This window comes from Equus asinus, chromosome 11 (assembly GCF_041296235.1).
Source record: "Equus asinus isolate D_3611 breed Donkey chromosome 11, EquAss-T2T_v2, whole genome shotgun sequence".
NCBI classification, from domain to species: domain Eukaryota; kingdom Metazoa; phylum Chordata; class Mammalia; order Perissodactyla; family Equidae; genus Equus; species Equus asinus.
In genome coordinates this window covers 55970680-55985012 of record NC_091800.1, presented here as the reverse complement: position 1 = coordinate 55985012, position 14333 = coordinate 55970680, and the positions used below count along the sequence as shown (strand labels likewise).

The 14333-nt window shown below is 38.2% G+C and overlaps 1 protein-coding gene across 1 annotated transcript in view; it reads right to left on the bottom strand.

The window, feature by feature from the left end:
• The window catches only part of NDFIP2 (Nedd4 family interacting protein 2), a 63096-nt gene extending 48763 nt beyond the window's left edge, over positions 1–14333 (bottom strand). The window contains exon 1 of the mRNA XM_014862924.3: positions 13803–14333. Coding sequence (XP_014718410.2) covers positions 13803–14123 — 321 coding nt within the window. The 5' untranslated portion in view covers positions 14124–14333. The remainder of the gene's footprint in view (positions 1–13802) is intronic.

Genomic DNA, 14333 nt, shown 5'->3' with positions numbered 1-14333 from the left:
AAACAAAAATCAGTAAAGACACAGAAGATCAAAACAATCCTATAAACCAACTTGATCTGACATTTATAGAACACTATATCCAACAACTTAAGAATACACATTCTTTTCAAGTGCATATAACATTACTGAGATAAATATACTGGGTCATAAGACAAGTCTCAAAAAATTTAAAGGGAATGAGATCATACTTAGTGTGTTCTCTTAGCACAAAAGAATTAAATTAGAAATTTAAAAAAATCCCAAATAAATGGAAATTAAATAAACTTCTAAATATGTGTGGTTCAAAGAAGAACTCACAAGTGAAATTAGAAAACATCTGAATTGAATGATAACAAAAATACTACATATAAAAATTTGCAGGACACAGCAAAAACACTGTTAGAGGAAGACCTATATTAGGAAGAAAAATGCTTATATTACCAAAAAAAAGCCTAAAATCAATCACCAAAGGTTCCACTATTAGAAGATAGAAAATAAAAAACAAAGTAAGAGGCCAGCCCGGTGGCACAGCAGTTAAGTTCGCACGTTCCGCTTTGGCAGCCCAGTGTTCACCAGTATGGATCCTAGGTGCGGACCTATGCACTGCTCATCACACCGTGCTGTGGCAGGCATCCCACAGATAAAGTAGAGGAAGACGGGCACAGATGTTAGCTCAGGGTCAGTCTTCCTCAGCAAAAAGAGGAGGATTGGTGGCAGATGTTAGCTCAGGGCTGATCTTCCTCAAAAAAATAAATAAATAAAAAATAAAAAAATAGGCAAAGTAAACCACAAAAAAAGAAAAGAAACAGTAAATAAATAAGGTAAAAGAAGAAGTCAGTAAAATAGAACACAGAGACATTCAACAAAGCCAAAAGCTGGTTCTTTGAATAGGCTGACAAAATTGACAGAAATCACAGCTAGACTATTCAAAGGAAAAAAAGAGAAGGCAAATTCCTAATATTAGGAATGAAAAAGAGTTATCACTACAAATCCTACAGACATTAAAATGATACAAGATTATAAACTTGATGCCAACAAATTCAATACCTTATTTTTATTTTTATTTTTTACCTCCAGGCATCTTTCTTGGGAACCTATTAGAAAACATGTTCCACTAAAATAAAGGAGTAAACCAAAACCAGAAAAAGACTTAGAATTCAAGAACTAGAGAATCCAACATAGCAAGTAATGAAAGGAAAAGTCTCAGTACGACAGCTGTGCACCAGGCTTAGAGAACAAACAGCACAGACAAAAAGAAACAAACAGGACGATGGAGGGCTCCAGGAAGAATGTCTTCAAAGAAGAAAATAAAGGAACTAATAATTAACCAATGCATTTGACCAAGAAAAACATATTGCTGAGAAGCTAATTTTGGAAAATCACCAGAGGATATGCAAAGAATTAACGGATACATAGAAAAATAAAGAAATAAAAACTAGACAACTCCACAAAAAACTTTAAGATGTTATACATATATATCACTGACTCAGTAGTGAACATTTTCATAGTCATAAAATGTAAATACTAATTACTGATTTAACCAAAAACTACTGCTTTTTATACATTTAATCCTCACAATAATTCTATGAGGTAGGTATTGGTACTACACATACTTTACAGATGAGGAAGCCATGGCACAGAGAGGTTAAGTAATTGGCCCAAAGTTACAGTGCTTGTAAGTGAGGAGCCAGGATTTGAATCTAAGAGATGAGACTATAGCGAGCATGATCTGGGAAGGAAAAGCAGGTCATGTAAGAAAGGAAAGTAAGATTAACGAATCAACAAAGAGCTGAATATACAAATATGTCAAAAATAGAGTTAACAAAGCAGCCAAAAGAGTTAAAAACTGTTTTCTTTTGAGGAGAAAGGCTTGGAAGACAAAGGGTGGAAAAGCAGACTGCTGTTTCTCATTATTTCTATTTTGGTACTCCAACTTTTCAAACTGTATACCTGTATTACTTTGATTTTTAAAAAACATGCTGGTCAAAGAAAACTTGTCTACAAGCTGAATCCAGCCCACTGACCGATTAGTGAGTTAAGGGTTCTGGATAATCAGCCAGGTTCACTTATGAGCTAGGTGACTACCCGACTCATGCTATACCATCCGTGCTCCCCATGTCTGCCATCACCACAAATAAAAGAAAGTTAACTATAATGGAAGTTCTATTTCCCAGGGTTTTTCATATATTTTAACTCAGCTGATACGTTTACAAGTAACAGAATAAAATTTGTCCTCCAAGCTTCACCGCATAACCTTGAGCAGATCCTCCCTCAGACAACCGTCTATAAAATGAGAAGGCTAAAGAACATGATCACGAACTACGTCCACATCTGGAAACCGTTTATTTTCCTTCTTTCCATAGGTAGACCAAATACCTTAACCATGGTTAACTATCTTGCAAATGCAAGCCACCAGTCAGATGAGGAATTATGTAAAAACACCCAAATTCATCTAAACAGATTCCTTGGCACTATTCTAAAAGCCAAGTACATACCCTAATTACGAACAAGAATATCAACATTGTACAGGGTAGGGAACACATTGGTACTTTTATATAACAGAATTCTGGAAAACTGTTCACTTTATAGATAAAAGATAATATATCAGTAATCTCATACATACACTTGAAATCATTCAGAAAATGCATTCATTTATTTCTTCAATAAGTATTTATTATGCACCTTTAATGGGTCCAGAACTATACTACGTACTATTACACACCAGACAGGTCTAAGCCTTACTTCTCATTGAGTTTACAAAATACAGACCATGGAATAAGGACTATGATAGGGATAAGTGCACAGTGTTAAAAGAATACAGAGAACTTGGTAGTAAAAGGTGGGAAATGCAGGTGGGAGGTAGAGGGTGAGAGAAGGTTTTCTGGAGATAAGAACACAAAAAGAGATCTAAATAAAGAATAGAAATTAGTCCTGGAGGAAGGAGGGGAAAAAAAGAACAGGGAACTAAATGTTCAAAAGCCAGAAGGCAAGAGACAGCATGGTTTGAAGTGATGGTTGGAGAGAGGCAGGACAGAAGAGCAAAAGTATTATAGTTCAAAATACAGCTGTGTGCAGTGCAGTAACAAATCAAGCAGATAAGCAGAGGCTCATGTTGCTTCCTAAAGGTTATAAACAAAAACTTAAAAGGGTCTCAAGTGTTATTTTAAGACCTTTCCCCTTTTGGGGAATTAACACAAAAAGTCATACTGGTATAAATGAAAGTTCTACTCAAGTGAGAACAAATATTCCATAAAAACTGTGACTACTGCACTTCTTCAGTCCAACATCCAAAAGGCTACAAGTCCTAAGAGCCTCAAAATTAGTAAAGAGGTAAAACTATCCGGTTTATTTCCTTATTCTCAAAGCCTCTGCCACACAGCACAATTTCTTTACATAATTTAATGGCTAATTCTGGAAAAACATCATAGACAAAACTAAACCGCAGCACATTCCTAAACTTTTAAAATATTAAAACTGTTCATGTTGAAACAAATCTTAAAAGTAAGCAAGTCAAAACTTTGAAATAATCGGATAGTAAATCTCAGACTACTGCAGCATTTCCCAACTTGCATTTGGCATGTCTTTAACAAGAATTTTACTCACACCTTAATTCCAGCTAAGTGATCAAACTTTTGGAAGAAACCATTAACAACATGGCATGAAAACAGAGGATGATTTACAATCACAAGGTAGGTAGGATAGCCTTAATTACAATGATTTTTTTAGTAAATTTACATTTAATAAACGTCAGCAGAATGTATCCCATAACTGCTTAAACTTAAGTCAGGCCTACATACATAGAATATATACAAAATTCTAAAATAATATATTAATACACATAGAATCAGATAATGTTTTAGAATGTAGGTTTGACATTAAGGAAAGAATAAAAATAAAATTCTCTAAGTAATCAATATAAAACAGATGAGGAAAATCAAAGCAATACCCATAACTCCACAGTTAATAAAGGTACTAAGTGGGGCCACTGCATACGGCTTCATGGACTTACTGAACGACTCTAAGGGGCACGATTCAGAGAGAGGAGACTAAGCAATATATGTTATGTATAACATATATGTTAAGTGCATAACATATATGCTTATAACTATGCTGGAAGGTAATGCAAACACACACACACACACACACACACACAACGACCTTAGCTAGCCAAAGTCTCAGTAGCAATGAAAAAACAAATATAAAAATAAAAATTAGAATAAAATAACATAAGCAAGGTTTTAAGTCTATGAAATTGGTCTTGAGCTAGCACCATTCATTCATTCATTCTTATCAAATACTTCCTAAGTGCCTATCGTATGTCAGGTACTGAAAGATACAGCAGTGAACAAAATAGACAAAAATCCCTGTCTTCATGAAGCTTACAATAGAGGGGGAAGAGGAGAGGTAAGCATTAAATAAGCAAAATATTTAGAATACCAGTTGCTGATAAGTAGTATGGAAACAAATGAAACAGGGAATGGGGCTAAGGAGTACTGTGAAGGGAGTGCAGTGATTTTAAATAGGGGGGTCAAGAATGGCCTTGATGAGGTGACCACTCCAACAGAATGAAGATTCTACCAGACACGAGAAACTTGTCTTTGTCATTCTCACAGGGAATTTTATACCCTATTCCACTACCCATTCATCTCTACCCCAATTTTTAGTGACAAGGTGCCTGCCTGATTACCAAGTACAAGTAAGGGATGAAAAACAGGTTTGACCACATTCCTAAAGGTTTATTTCTACACTGGGTGAAATAAAAAATTAATTTGTCAGTAGCATCCTGCAACAGGCCCAGGCTTCAGGCCTGTATGAGGTACGTTCCTATATCATCTACAGGAGGATGGGGAAATTAGAGCCAGTAGGCCAAATCCAGCCCACCGTCTGTTTTTGTAAATAAAGTTTTATTGGAATACAGCCACATTAATTTGTTCACATATTGAGTATGGATATTTTTGTGCTATTATTATAGGTTTGAGTAGCTGTGACAGAGACCACACAGCCTGGAAAGTCTAAAATATTTACCATCTGGCCCTTTACAGAACAAGTTTGCTGAGCCCTGGTCTACATCATCACCACCGCTACCATTACTCCCACAGTGAGACTACTTTCAGGCTATCTTCACAAGGACATGACAAGTGTAGTTACAAGGACCTTGCTTCAGGGGGGCCCCATGCTTGGGGTTTAATGCTCTGTAGTCACTGTCTTGAAATTCTTAATAATGTTATCTTTGGGGGCTGGTCTGGCAGCATAGTGGTTAAGTTCCAGTGCTCAGCTTTGGTGGTCCAGGGTTTGGGGGTTCAGATCCCAGGCACAGACTATACACTGCTCACCAAGCCATGCTGTGCCAGCATCCCACATACAAAATAGAGGAAGAGTGTCTGTGCCAATCTTCCTCAAGCAAAAAGAGAGAGACTGACAACAGATGTTAGCTCAGGTCAATCTTCCTCACCAAAAAACAATAATAATAATAATAATTTTATCTTTGAATCTGAGTTTTATATGTGAACTCCAATGAAACAGCGCATGTGCCAGGGTCTTGGAACCTCAGCTCATAAGCAGTCTGCCTTCTGAGGAAGGATTCTCTATCTGAACCCCCGGCTCAGCTCAACCTCCCCATCCTCATCCCATGATTAGGGGTATGGCAAGGTGGTGGCCATCCCCATCCCAGGCTGGCATCACATTACACATTTACAGGCAAATCTGCAGGGTCTCTTACCTACCACCAATTTGGGTATCGAGCAAGTCCTGGCATGGAGGTTGCAATCTCTTGAGGGTTGTCTCTGTGCTGTGGGCTGATACAGTAAGCCTGTAGGAAGGGGAGATTGGCTGCTCTGCCCCAGGCCCAGGCCCCACATTTTCAGGTGGTATTGGGCCTTGCAAATTATGTAACCGGACTTGACTCTTTCATGAAACAAAAATTATAAACAGAAGTTATAAATGAGAGTTCCATTATGCTATCAAATTCAGCATAAAATTTATTTCCATGTCTTTTCCCATTCCACTGAGCCATGCCCCCTCATCTTGCTCTAGTCACACAGATTTCCTCATATTTCTTAAACCAACAAACTCATTTTCACCACAAGCCATTATCACAACTGAAATATTCACCAACTAGAACATTTCAATCAAGTCTCAGCCTGAGTATCACACCTTCATAATAGATGGAGTTCCTGATTATTCTGATTTCAATCAACTGAGGGGTAAAACGGACTAGTGTGGCACATGGTCTCCAAAGATACCCACCATCAATTTCTTGCCATCATGTATGTTCACGCCTCTCCCTCATTGAGAAATGGAGCTTATTTCCTCTCCTTTTGAATCTGGGCTGGACTTATTACTGCTTGAACCAGCAGAATGCAGCAGAAATGACATTCTGGACTCCTAAACCCAAGCCTTAAGAGGAATGGCACCTTCCTCTTCCTCTATGATGTGAGAAGCCAAGGGCACAAGAAGAGGGCACACAGAGGAGAACTGAAATGATCCAGTCAATAGTCCCAGCTGAGCTCCCAGTCAACAGTCAGCTTCAAGTGGGTGGGCAATCTTAGATGTTCCAACTCAATCAAGCCCCAAAACGGCTGCAGCTCCAGCTAACATCACATGGAGCAGAAGAATGGCTCTGCTGATCAGAGTCAACCCACGGAATCCTGAAACATAATAAAATGCTTGTGTTTGGAGTAGTTTGTTACAAAGCAATATAAAACTAAAACACCAAGATTTGAATACCAGATCCCTTACAGCTGGGCCTATTACTTAACCTCTTTATGTCTTACTTTTCTCATCTGCAAAATGAGCATCACGATATTATCTATTTGACTACTACTACTATCCGAAATTATGATTATTTTTTTTTAAAGATTGGCACCTGAGCTAACATCTGTTGCCAATCTTTTTTTTTTCTTCTTCTTCTTCTCCTCAAAGCCCCCCCAGTACATAGTTCTATATTCTAATTGTAGAATATTCTGGTTGTGCTATGTGGGACGCCATCTCAGCATGGCCTGATGAGCAGTGCCATGTCTATGCCCAGGATCTGAACCACCAAAACCCTGGGTTGCCAAAGTGGAGCATGCAAAGTTAACTACTCAGCCACGGGGCCGGCCCCATATGCTAACTTATTTATCTGCCTCTGCTGCACCAAAGTATGAGCCATGAGACAAGAACTTAACTGTCTTGTTCACCAGCACCTAAAACAAAATTTGGCAGAGATCCTTCATAAATTACTATTTATTGAATAAATGAGTTACAAGACGTTTGTTTCATAGTTAATCAATAATGATATCTAGAAACTGCTCCCATACCTTATCTTAAGTATAAATCAGACAAGAGGCACTCAAATAAACTAAAACATATAAACTATCTATAATGTGGTATTTTCGTGATATAATTCCAATGCATTTACTTGTTACTGTACAAATATTACACCATTACTAGATCAAGTACTGCTCAAATATGCCTAAGTGATGGCTAGCATTTGATTCAGCATCATTCAGGTGTGCTAAAGTAGTTTACTCATTTGTATAATTTTTTAAACAAATGAGCTGCACCCAATCAATCCAATCAACGACACACTTACAGTTAATATCACTACATGCACAGAAATACCCAGAGAAACTTTAATCTGGGGTCTGTTCAAAAACAAACTACCCTAGCAACACAAATTAACATAATACTAGTCTTGAAGCTGTGAAAACTTGGTATAAAACACATCTGAGCGTGAATTTCCTCAATTACAGTTTTTTAAAAGTTTAAAACTTATTTTAAAGATGAAATAAATATCACACATTCACACAACCCTTAAGCACCTCTGAGGAAAAGCACCAGTCTAGAAGGTAGAAAGACATACAAAAACATAATTCAGTATCACAAGGCTGTGATTCTCCACTTTTCCTGTCTTGATGTAGATGACAGATGCAAGAAACTCGCCCTGCCTCCCTCTTCCAATTATAGTTTCGTAGGAGTTTTTACATTCAAGAACAGGATTTTATGAGGCAAACAAACCAGAAGGGTGTGGTATAGAACTTCAGATGAGAAATAAACATATGTAAAATCAGGGAAGTAAGAGAGAACGCATTATGGCTGAAGAACTAATAATAAGTAGGTCCTGCTGGACTCCAACAGTTGGTGCCTAAAAATTAAGAAGGAGGGTTGCTAAAGTATGGCACTGTACAAGTATAGGAACGTCCATTCTAGGAAGCTGAATGTTACGAATAGAAACTTACACTTTAAAAATCCAATAAGCCCACTAGAACAGCTAAAATTAAAAAGACTGACAACACCCAAACTTTGGGAAGGTGGTGAAGCAATCAAAACTTTCACACATTGTTGGTGGAAGTGTTAAATGGTACAATTAGTTCTGAAAAAAGTCTGGTGGTTTCTTATAAAATTAAATATACACCTACCCTATCACCCAGTAATTCCACCCAAGAGAAATGACAACATATGCCCACAAAAAGATTTGTACAAGCTTTATCTATAATAGTCAAAAAATGGAAACAATCCAAAGGTGCATCAACAGATCAATGGATAAACTATAGTAATAGCCATACAATTTATACAATGAAATACTATTCAGAAATAAAAAGGGATGAGCTACTGATGTAGACAATAAAATGGGTCAATCTCCAAACCTTCATGCAGAGTAAAACAAGCTTTGTGGACTATATGCTGTATGACTCTAGAGTAGGCAAAACTAATTTGAAGTGAAAAAAAATCAGAACAACAATGACCTAGGGGGTAGGAATCAACAGGGAAGTGTCAAAAGGGAACTTTCTAGGCCGATAGTAATGTTTTCTATCAGGGGTCAGTAAACTTTCTGTAGAGGGCAGAACAGTAAATATTTCAGGCTTTGTGGGTTCTGCCTCAAATACTCAATTCTCCCATTGTAAATGAACGGGCACGGCTGTGTTACAATACAACTTTATTTACAAAAACAGGAACTGAAACACAGTTTGCTGATCCCTGCTCTATATTTTGAAAGTGATTTGGGTTACACAGGTGTATGCATTTGTCAAAATTCATCCAATAGGCCATGTATGATTTGTACATTTCATTATATGTCAATTTTATCCCAAAGAACTATAAAGAAATACTGAACTCTAGACTAATGATAAGCACGTAGTTTGCAGTGAGGTACATTAATATCTGCAACTTACTTTGAAAGCATCAAGAAATAAGATGGCTTGACAGATATACCATAACTTGACTACATAACAAACTGTTGGTAACTGTTGACCCTATAGTCTTTCAACTTTTCTATACATTTGAAAGTTTTAATATTAAATGTGGGAGAAGAGGGAACTCACTAAGAGGCCACTGAAGATTTCTGAGGAAAGAAATGAAAATTAAATTTATATTCTACAAATACAACTCACGTAATGCAAACAATACACTGAGGGATGGTCACACGAACGAAGAAAGTACTAAGTAGGCTATTACAATAGACCATGCCACAGAAAGCACCAACATTTAAGGAGTAGGTACAAAATGAGTTCATGAACAAAAGAAGTCAGAGAAGTAAAGAGCAGAAAGCTGCTTCACATCAGGAATAAGGAAGGAGTTTCAAGGAGAAAGTACACAGCGTCAATGTAACAAATCAAACAAAACAAGAAATGAAAAGTATCTATTAGATTAAGCAATAAGCAAACTTGATGATGTCAAAGGGGTGTGGTAAGAATATAAACCAGATAAAGAATATTGATAAATTCAAAGGAAACAAACAACTGAAGACAAAAGGAACCAAGCTGGGCCAAGAAAAGAAGGCAATAACAAGAGAGCAACATAAGGTAAAAGACTGCAATATTTCTTTAAAATAGAAAGCAAAAGTAAACGACTGCCCTAAAAATTGCATAGATTATCTCATCCAGAACATGTACTACTGAGTAAGGCAGTCTGCCATGGACCTGAGTGCCCCTGCACATTCTTGCTGAGTGTGACAGTCTGCAAAACTTATCCATTTCCTGATACTGAGTGGATTCCTGTAGTAAGTCACATAGACAACAAAGAAGTTCAAGGTTACCACAGCACATAACTGCCCTCCCAGGGAGAGGTGAACTAGCTTGTTTGTTGTTTGCTACAATGTTTGCTGCTTGCTAAAAAAGTGCTGGACTCTTGGCCCTGAGTTCCTCAGCTGTGACCAACAACTATATCCATTTAGACCCAACACCCTCATGGGACCTGCTTGCAAGGAAAACCTACACAAATACACTGAAGTTATGCAGCTTGCTGTCCCTTGAATAATAATGTCACTTGTTTCTGACCTGGGAGTCTCCTGTTTTCTGCCAGCAACCATGAAACATTAATAGACTAACTTATTAGCTTTGTACATGTGGTAAAAATCAAATCTTAACACTTGTCACAGTTCTTGACATGGACAGTAAAGAACTAGTTGATACTCATGTTGCTAAATAATACAAGAGACACAAAGGTGGTGACCAGCAAAAACTGAAATCTGTATAGTATTTTATGGTTTATTTACCTTATGTTATTCATAATAACATTTATCATTTATCCATTTCTATACTATATCTTTTACATATATTACATTATATAATTCTTATAATAATCCTAATGAGGTAGGTGCTAAAGGAGGAAACTGAAGTTTCAAGATCTTAAGTAACTAAGCCAAGGGCTCACAAATTGTAAACAGCACAACCTAAATATAAGCCCAGATGACTTTAAAACAGGTAGTTTTTTAAAGCATTAATAGTCAGCCTCCTTTCTAGCTGATTTATCAAGGAAAATTCTAATTCTCCAGATACAAGAGCTAAGTATCTAGATCTTTGCAGTATGAATACTTCATTATGTTCACAGAAAACTAATATTTTGGAAATGTTAGTAAAATCTTAAAATTTTTCTTTAGAAGTTTGTAGTTAAGGTTTAGCAAGAGCTAGGTCAAACAAATCCAAACCACTGCCTTTACTGCAGAATTTCTCATGGCTTTAATATACAAATACATGTTTTAATATGCTAACATATGCTATAAATCTTCTAAGACCATCTATTATCAACATTCTGGAATACAGTTTGGGAAACTACTGCTACAATCAAGAGTGTCAACTCAACTTGTACACAGAATACCTTTGAAATTTTAGTAGTCAGCTTGGTACAGGTACATAATCCTTTCAAATATAGAACATCAAAGTTAGAATGGGGCCTAACGCTCCCAGCCAAGTCAACTTACTTCCTAGTTTGGCAACATTGCTCATTTCCTACCAAACAAAACTGAATTTCCCATAATACAATGAAACTACACATCATACCTGGCTTTTTCTGAAATCAGAAGGGTAACAATCAAGGCTTTTTGTACCTCTATGTTGTTATCCACTGCTTTACTTAACAAAATTCAGATCCTTTTAACAATGGAAAGGAAGAATAGAGACAGAAAAGCAGTTTTACATAAAGCTTGTGCCTTGATCAATGGTAGTAAGTCACTCTGATGGTCCTGGGCATTGCCACTAACTTGCCAAAACGAAAAGCTAAATTTTTAACACTAATAATAAGTGATAAATTAACATCATATACCACTTCATCCCTAAGCATTCTTGCCTGCCTCCTACTTAGTCATCTCTTAACATTCAACAACTGCAATTGTTCACTGCTCAAGTTTATTAATCATACCAGAGTTTTCAAAAGAACTCAGCTAAAGGCCACCACACAACAGTTGTGTTCACCATATAAGTCAGGGCTGCAGATTGGTCTCTAGCTAAATAGTCCACTGGAAACCAATTCAGCTGCTTCTCTGGGACATACCTAGAAATAGTTATTGATCTGACCACTCTCAACAAAACCAAGAGTTACACTAGACAGATGAAATTACTGTAATTATACAGTAACAGGAATTAAAATCCAAATTTAAACTGTGCTAAGATTCTCAAACACTTTGCCTTACAAGGAAAACAAACTGGTGTCCTACCTACTGAAAGTGAGTAGTATCTTTAGAAGGACTGAATTTTGCCCTCTGCTCTGAAAGAATACCTCTACCCATTCAAAGTCTATGTACGACACATCTCCAGTTTGAAAAAAAAGAAATAAAATATAATATTGTCCATTTATTTTGAAAGGAGTTGAAAAGAAAAAGAAAATACCTTAAAACTGAGAGAGCAAACTTCAATATTCTGGTGTCAGAAATTTTTCAAAAGAATAAGTCATCTTAACTAGTCATAACTACTGAAAGCAAATATGACAAGACGATAAATTATTTTAAGGCACAGCTACATCAGGTAAAAATGTTTTGAGTAGTAACTTGTGTATGACAATATGGTTGATTCTAACAAGCAAAACCCCCAAAGAGAAAAAATTTTAAATCAGCTAATACCATTAAAGAAACAAATAGGAACAGGAAAGAAGAGATTAGGAAAAAAAACAAGTTCTGCTGATAAGAGTATTCGATATTTACCTACTGCATTTTATTATTGCTAACATTTACAAAAATAAGAATACCTTTAAAAACTAAAATCAAACCACCAAAAACGTATACACACTGATAACTTGAAAAATGCTTTCCAAACTGGCAGCAAAGATATTTTTCAAAGCGTTCTGAAAATACTGACAAATTTTCACAGAATTCAGAATATGGACCATTTGAAGGTTTTACAGGACGTAAACCAGATGAAATGGAAGCATCCTGAGCTTTTATCTTAGAAAAATGCAAAATTACATATATCGGGATTTCAAGATTCAGTAGCTTTCCTATTTGTCAAAATGTGCTTATTGAGAAATTCTTAGTTCACAACTCTCACATGTGCAGATCTGAAAGGTGAAATCTGCAATAACATATCTACATTTGTAAAATTTCACATAGTACTATTAATTGCACCATGAGTGCTCATATTAACGTTTTTCTCCTCTCCCTCAGTAAAAAGGTTAAACTAAATTACCACCTCAAAGTTTATAGTATACACTACCTCGCTGCAACAAAATAGTCAACTATTGCTGAATCCATTTTTTAAATAGGGCTTACAAGAACAATCTCCAATGACATTACCAGAATACTAGAGGGAAAAATATATTAGAAAAATTGACACTGAAAATATAGAGGGACAGTTTTCGCTCATTACAACATACAAAGGTTTATATGATTAAACAGGAAAACTTTGTATTTAATGAAAAATAATTTTTCAAACGAGATTAGCATGTTTTCTAGCAAAATCTTCATGTTTCCCCTCTTGCCAAAAAAAATGCGCGGACAGAAAAAAAGAATAGAGTCACTTTAATATTAACAGAATGAAAAAGGACAAAATGACAAGGTTAACAGGCTGAGAGACAAGATCAGCACCATGACCCCTCTTCACAGTTGCACAATTTTTAAATCCACATTTTTTACCAAATCCAGGTCCCATCCTACGTAGTGCTAACATCTGCTCCCCCCTAGTCCCCCACCCCACCCCCATTTATGACGGCGATCACCTTCGACCACCTCGGCAGGTACGTGAACTCTGCACCATTTCCAGAAGACAATCCACGGGAATGTCTCAGAATGCCTCTGGCTTACGGAATAAGGAAATGATCGAGAAAGTGAGAAATAAAACAAATCTAAGTTTTAAGGGGGTGGAGGGGGGTATCTTACAGCGGGGTATAGGGTGCGGGCGAGGGGTGAGGAGCCAGGAGGAGACTTGGGTCGACAGGGAAGAGTCTCGAAAGAGTCCGAGGCAAGATCCACAGGAGAGGTGTGAGGGAAACAGGTCCCGCCAGAAGAGCCAAAGAAAAATTCGCCAGCACGTCCCCTCTGCGAATAACCTGAGGAAAGGGACCCTGGGGGCCACAGTGGGAGGCAGTCCCGAGGTCCCCGGCGGCGCGGGAGGCCGGGGCAGGGGCCAGGAACTCACCACCTGGTAGCGGCCAGTCCCGGGCTGGTGGTGATCCATCCTTCCCGGCTCGGGATCCGGCTTCCGAGCGGGCGACTCCCCTCGGCGCTCAGCCCCCTCGGCCACCCCGGGGGACGACGTCGTCGCCGAAGAGCCCCTTCCGCTTCTGTTTCTACCGCCGCGGTCGCCGGGCCCGGCCGCTTCACTTCCTGCCGCTCCCGCAGAAGCCGCGGAGACCTCCGCGTCGACCGCGGCTCGGTGGAGAAGCTCCGGGGCGCTTCGCGCGCTACTGAGCATGCTCGGTATGGTCGCGCATGCTCGGTGGGTCTTCCGGCGGCCCATCCGCGTCGTGAGTGTGGGGTTAAACCGAGTGGGAGGATGTGGAAAAGTAAAGACAAGTCCGGGGGAGCTGTCTAGGTTGTCAGCCTGTCGGGAGTGGGCGGTGGCACAGAGAGGGGAAAAAAGATATCACCGTCCTTGATTGGTCTTTTCTATTGGACGGGTTTCGCGCAGGCACAGGCGGGTACGCAATCACACCACGCAGACTGGTGT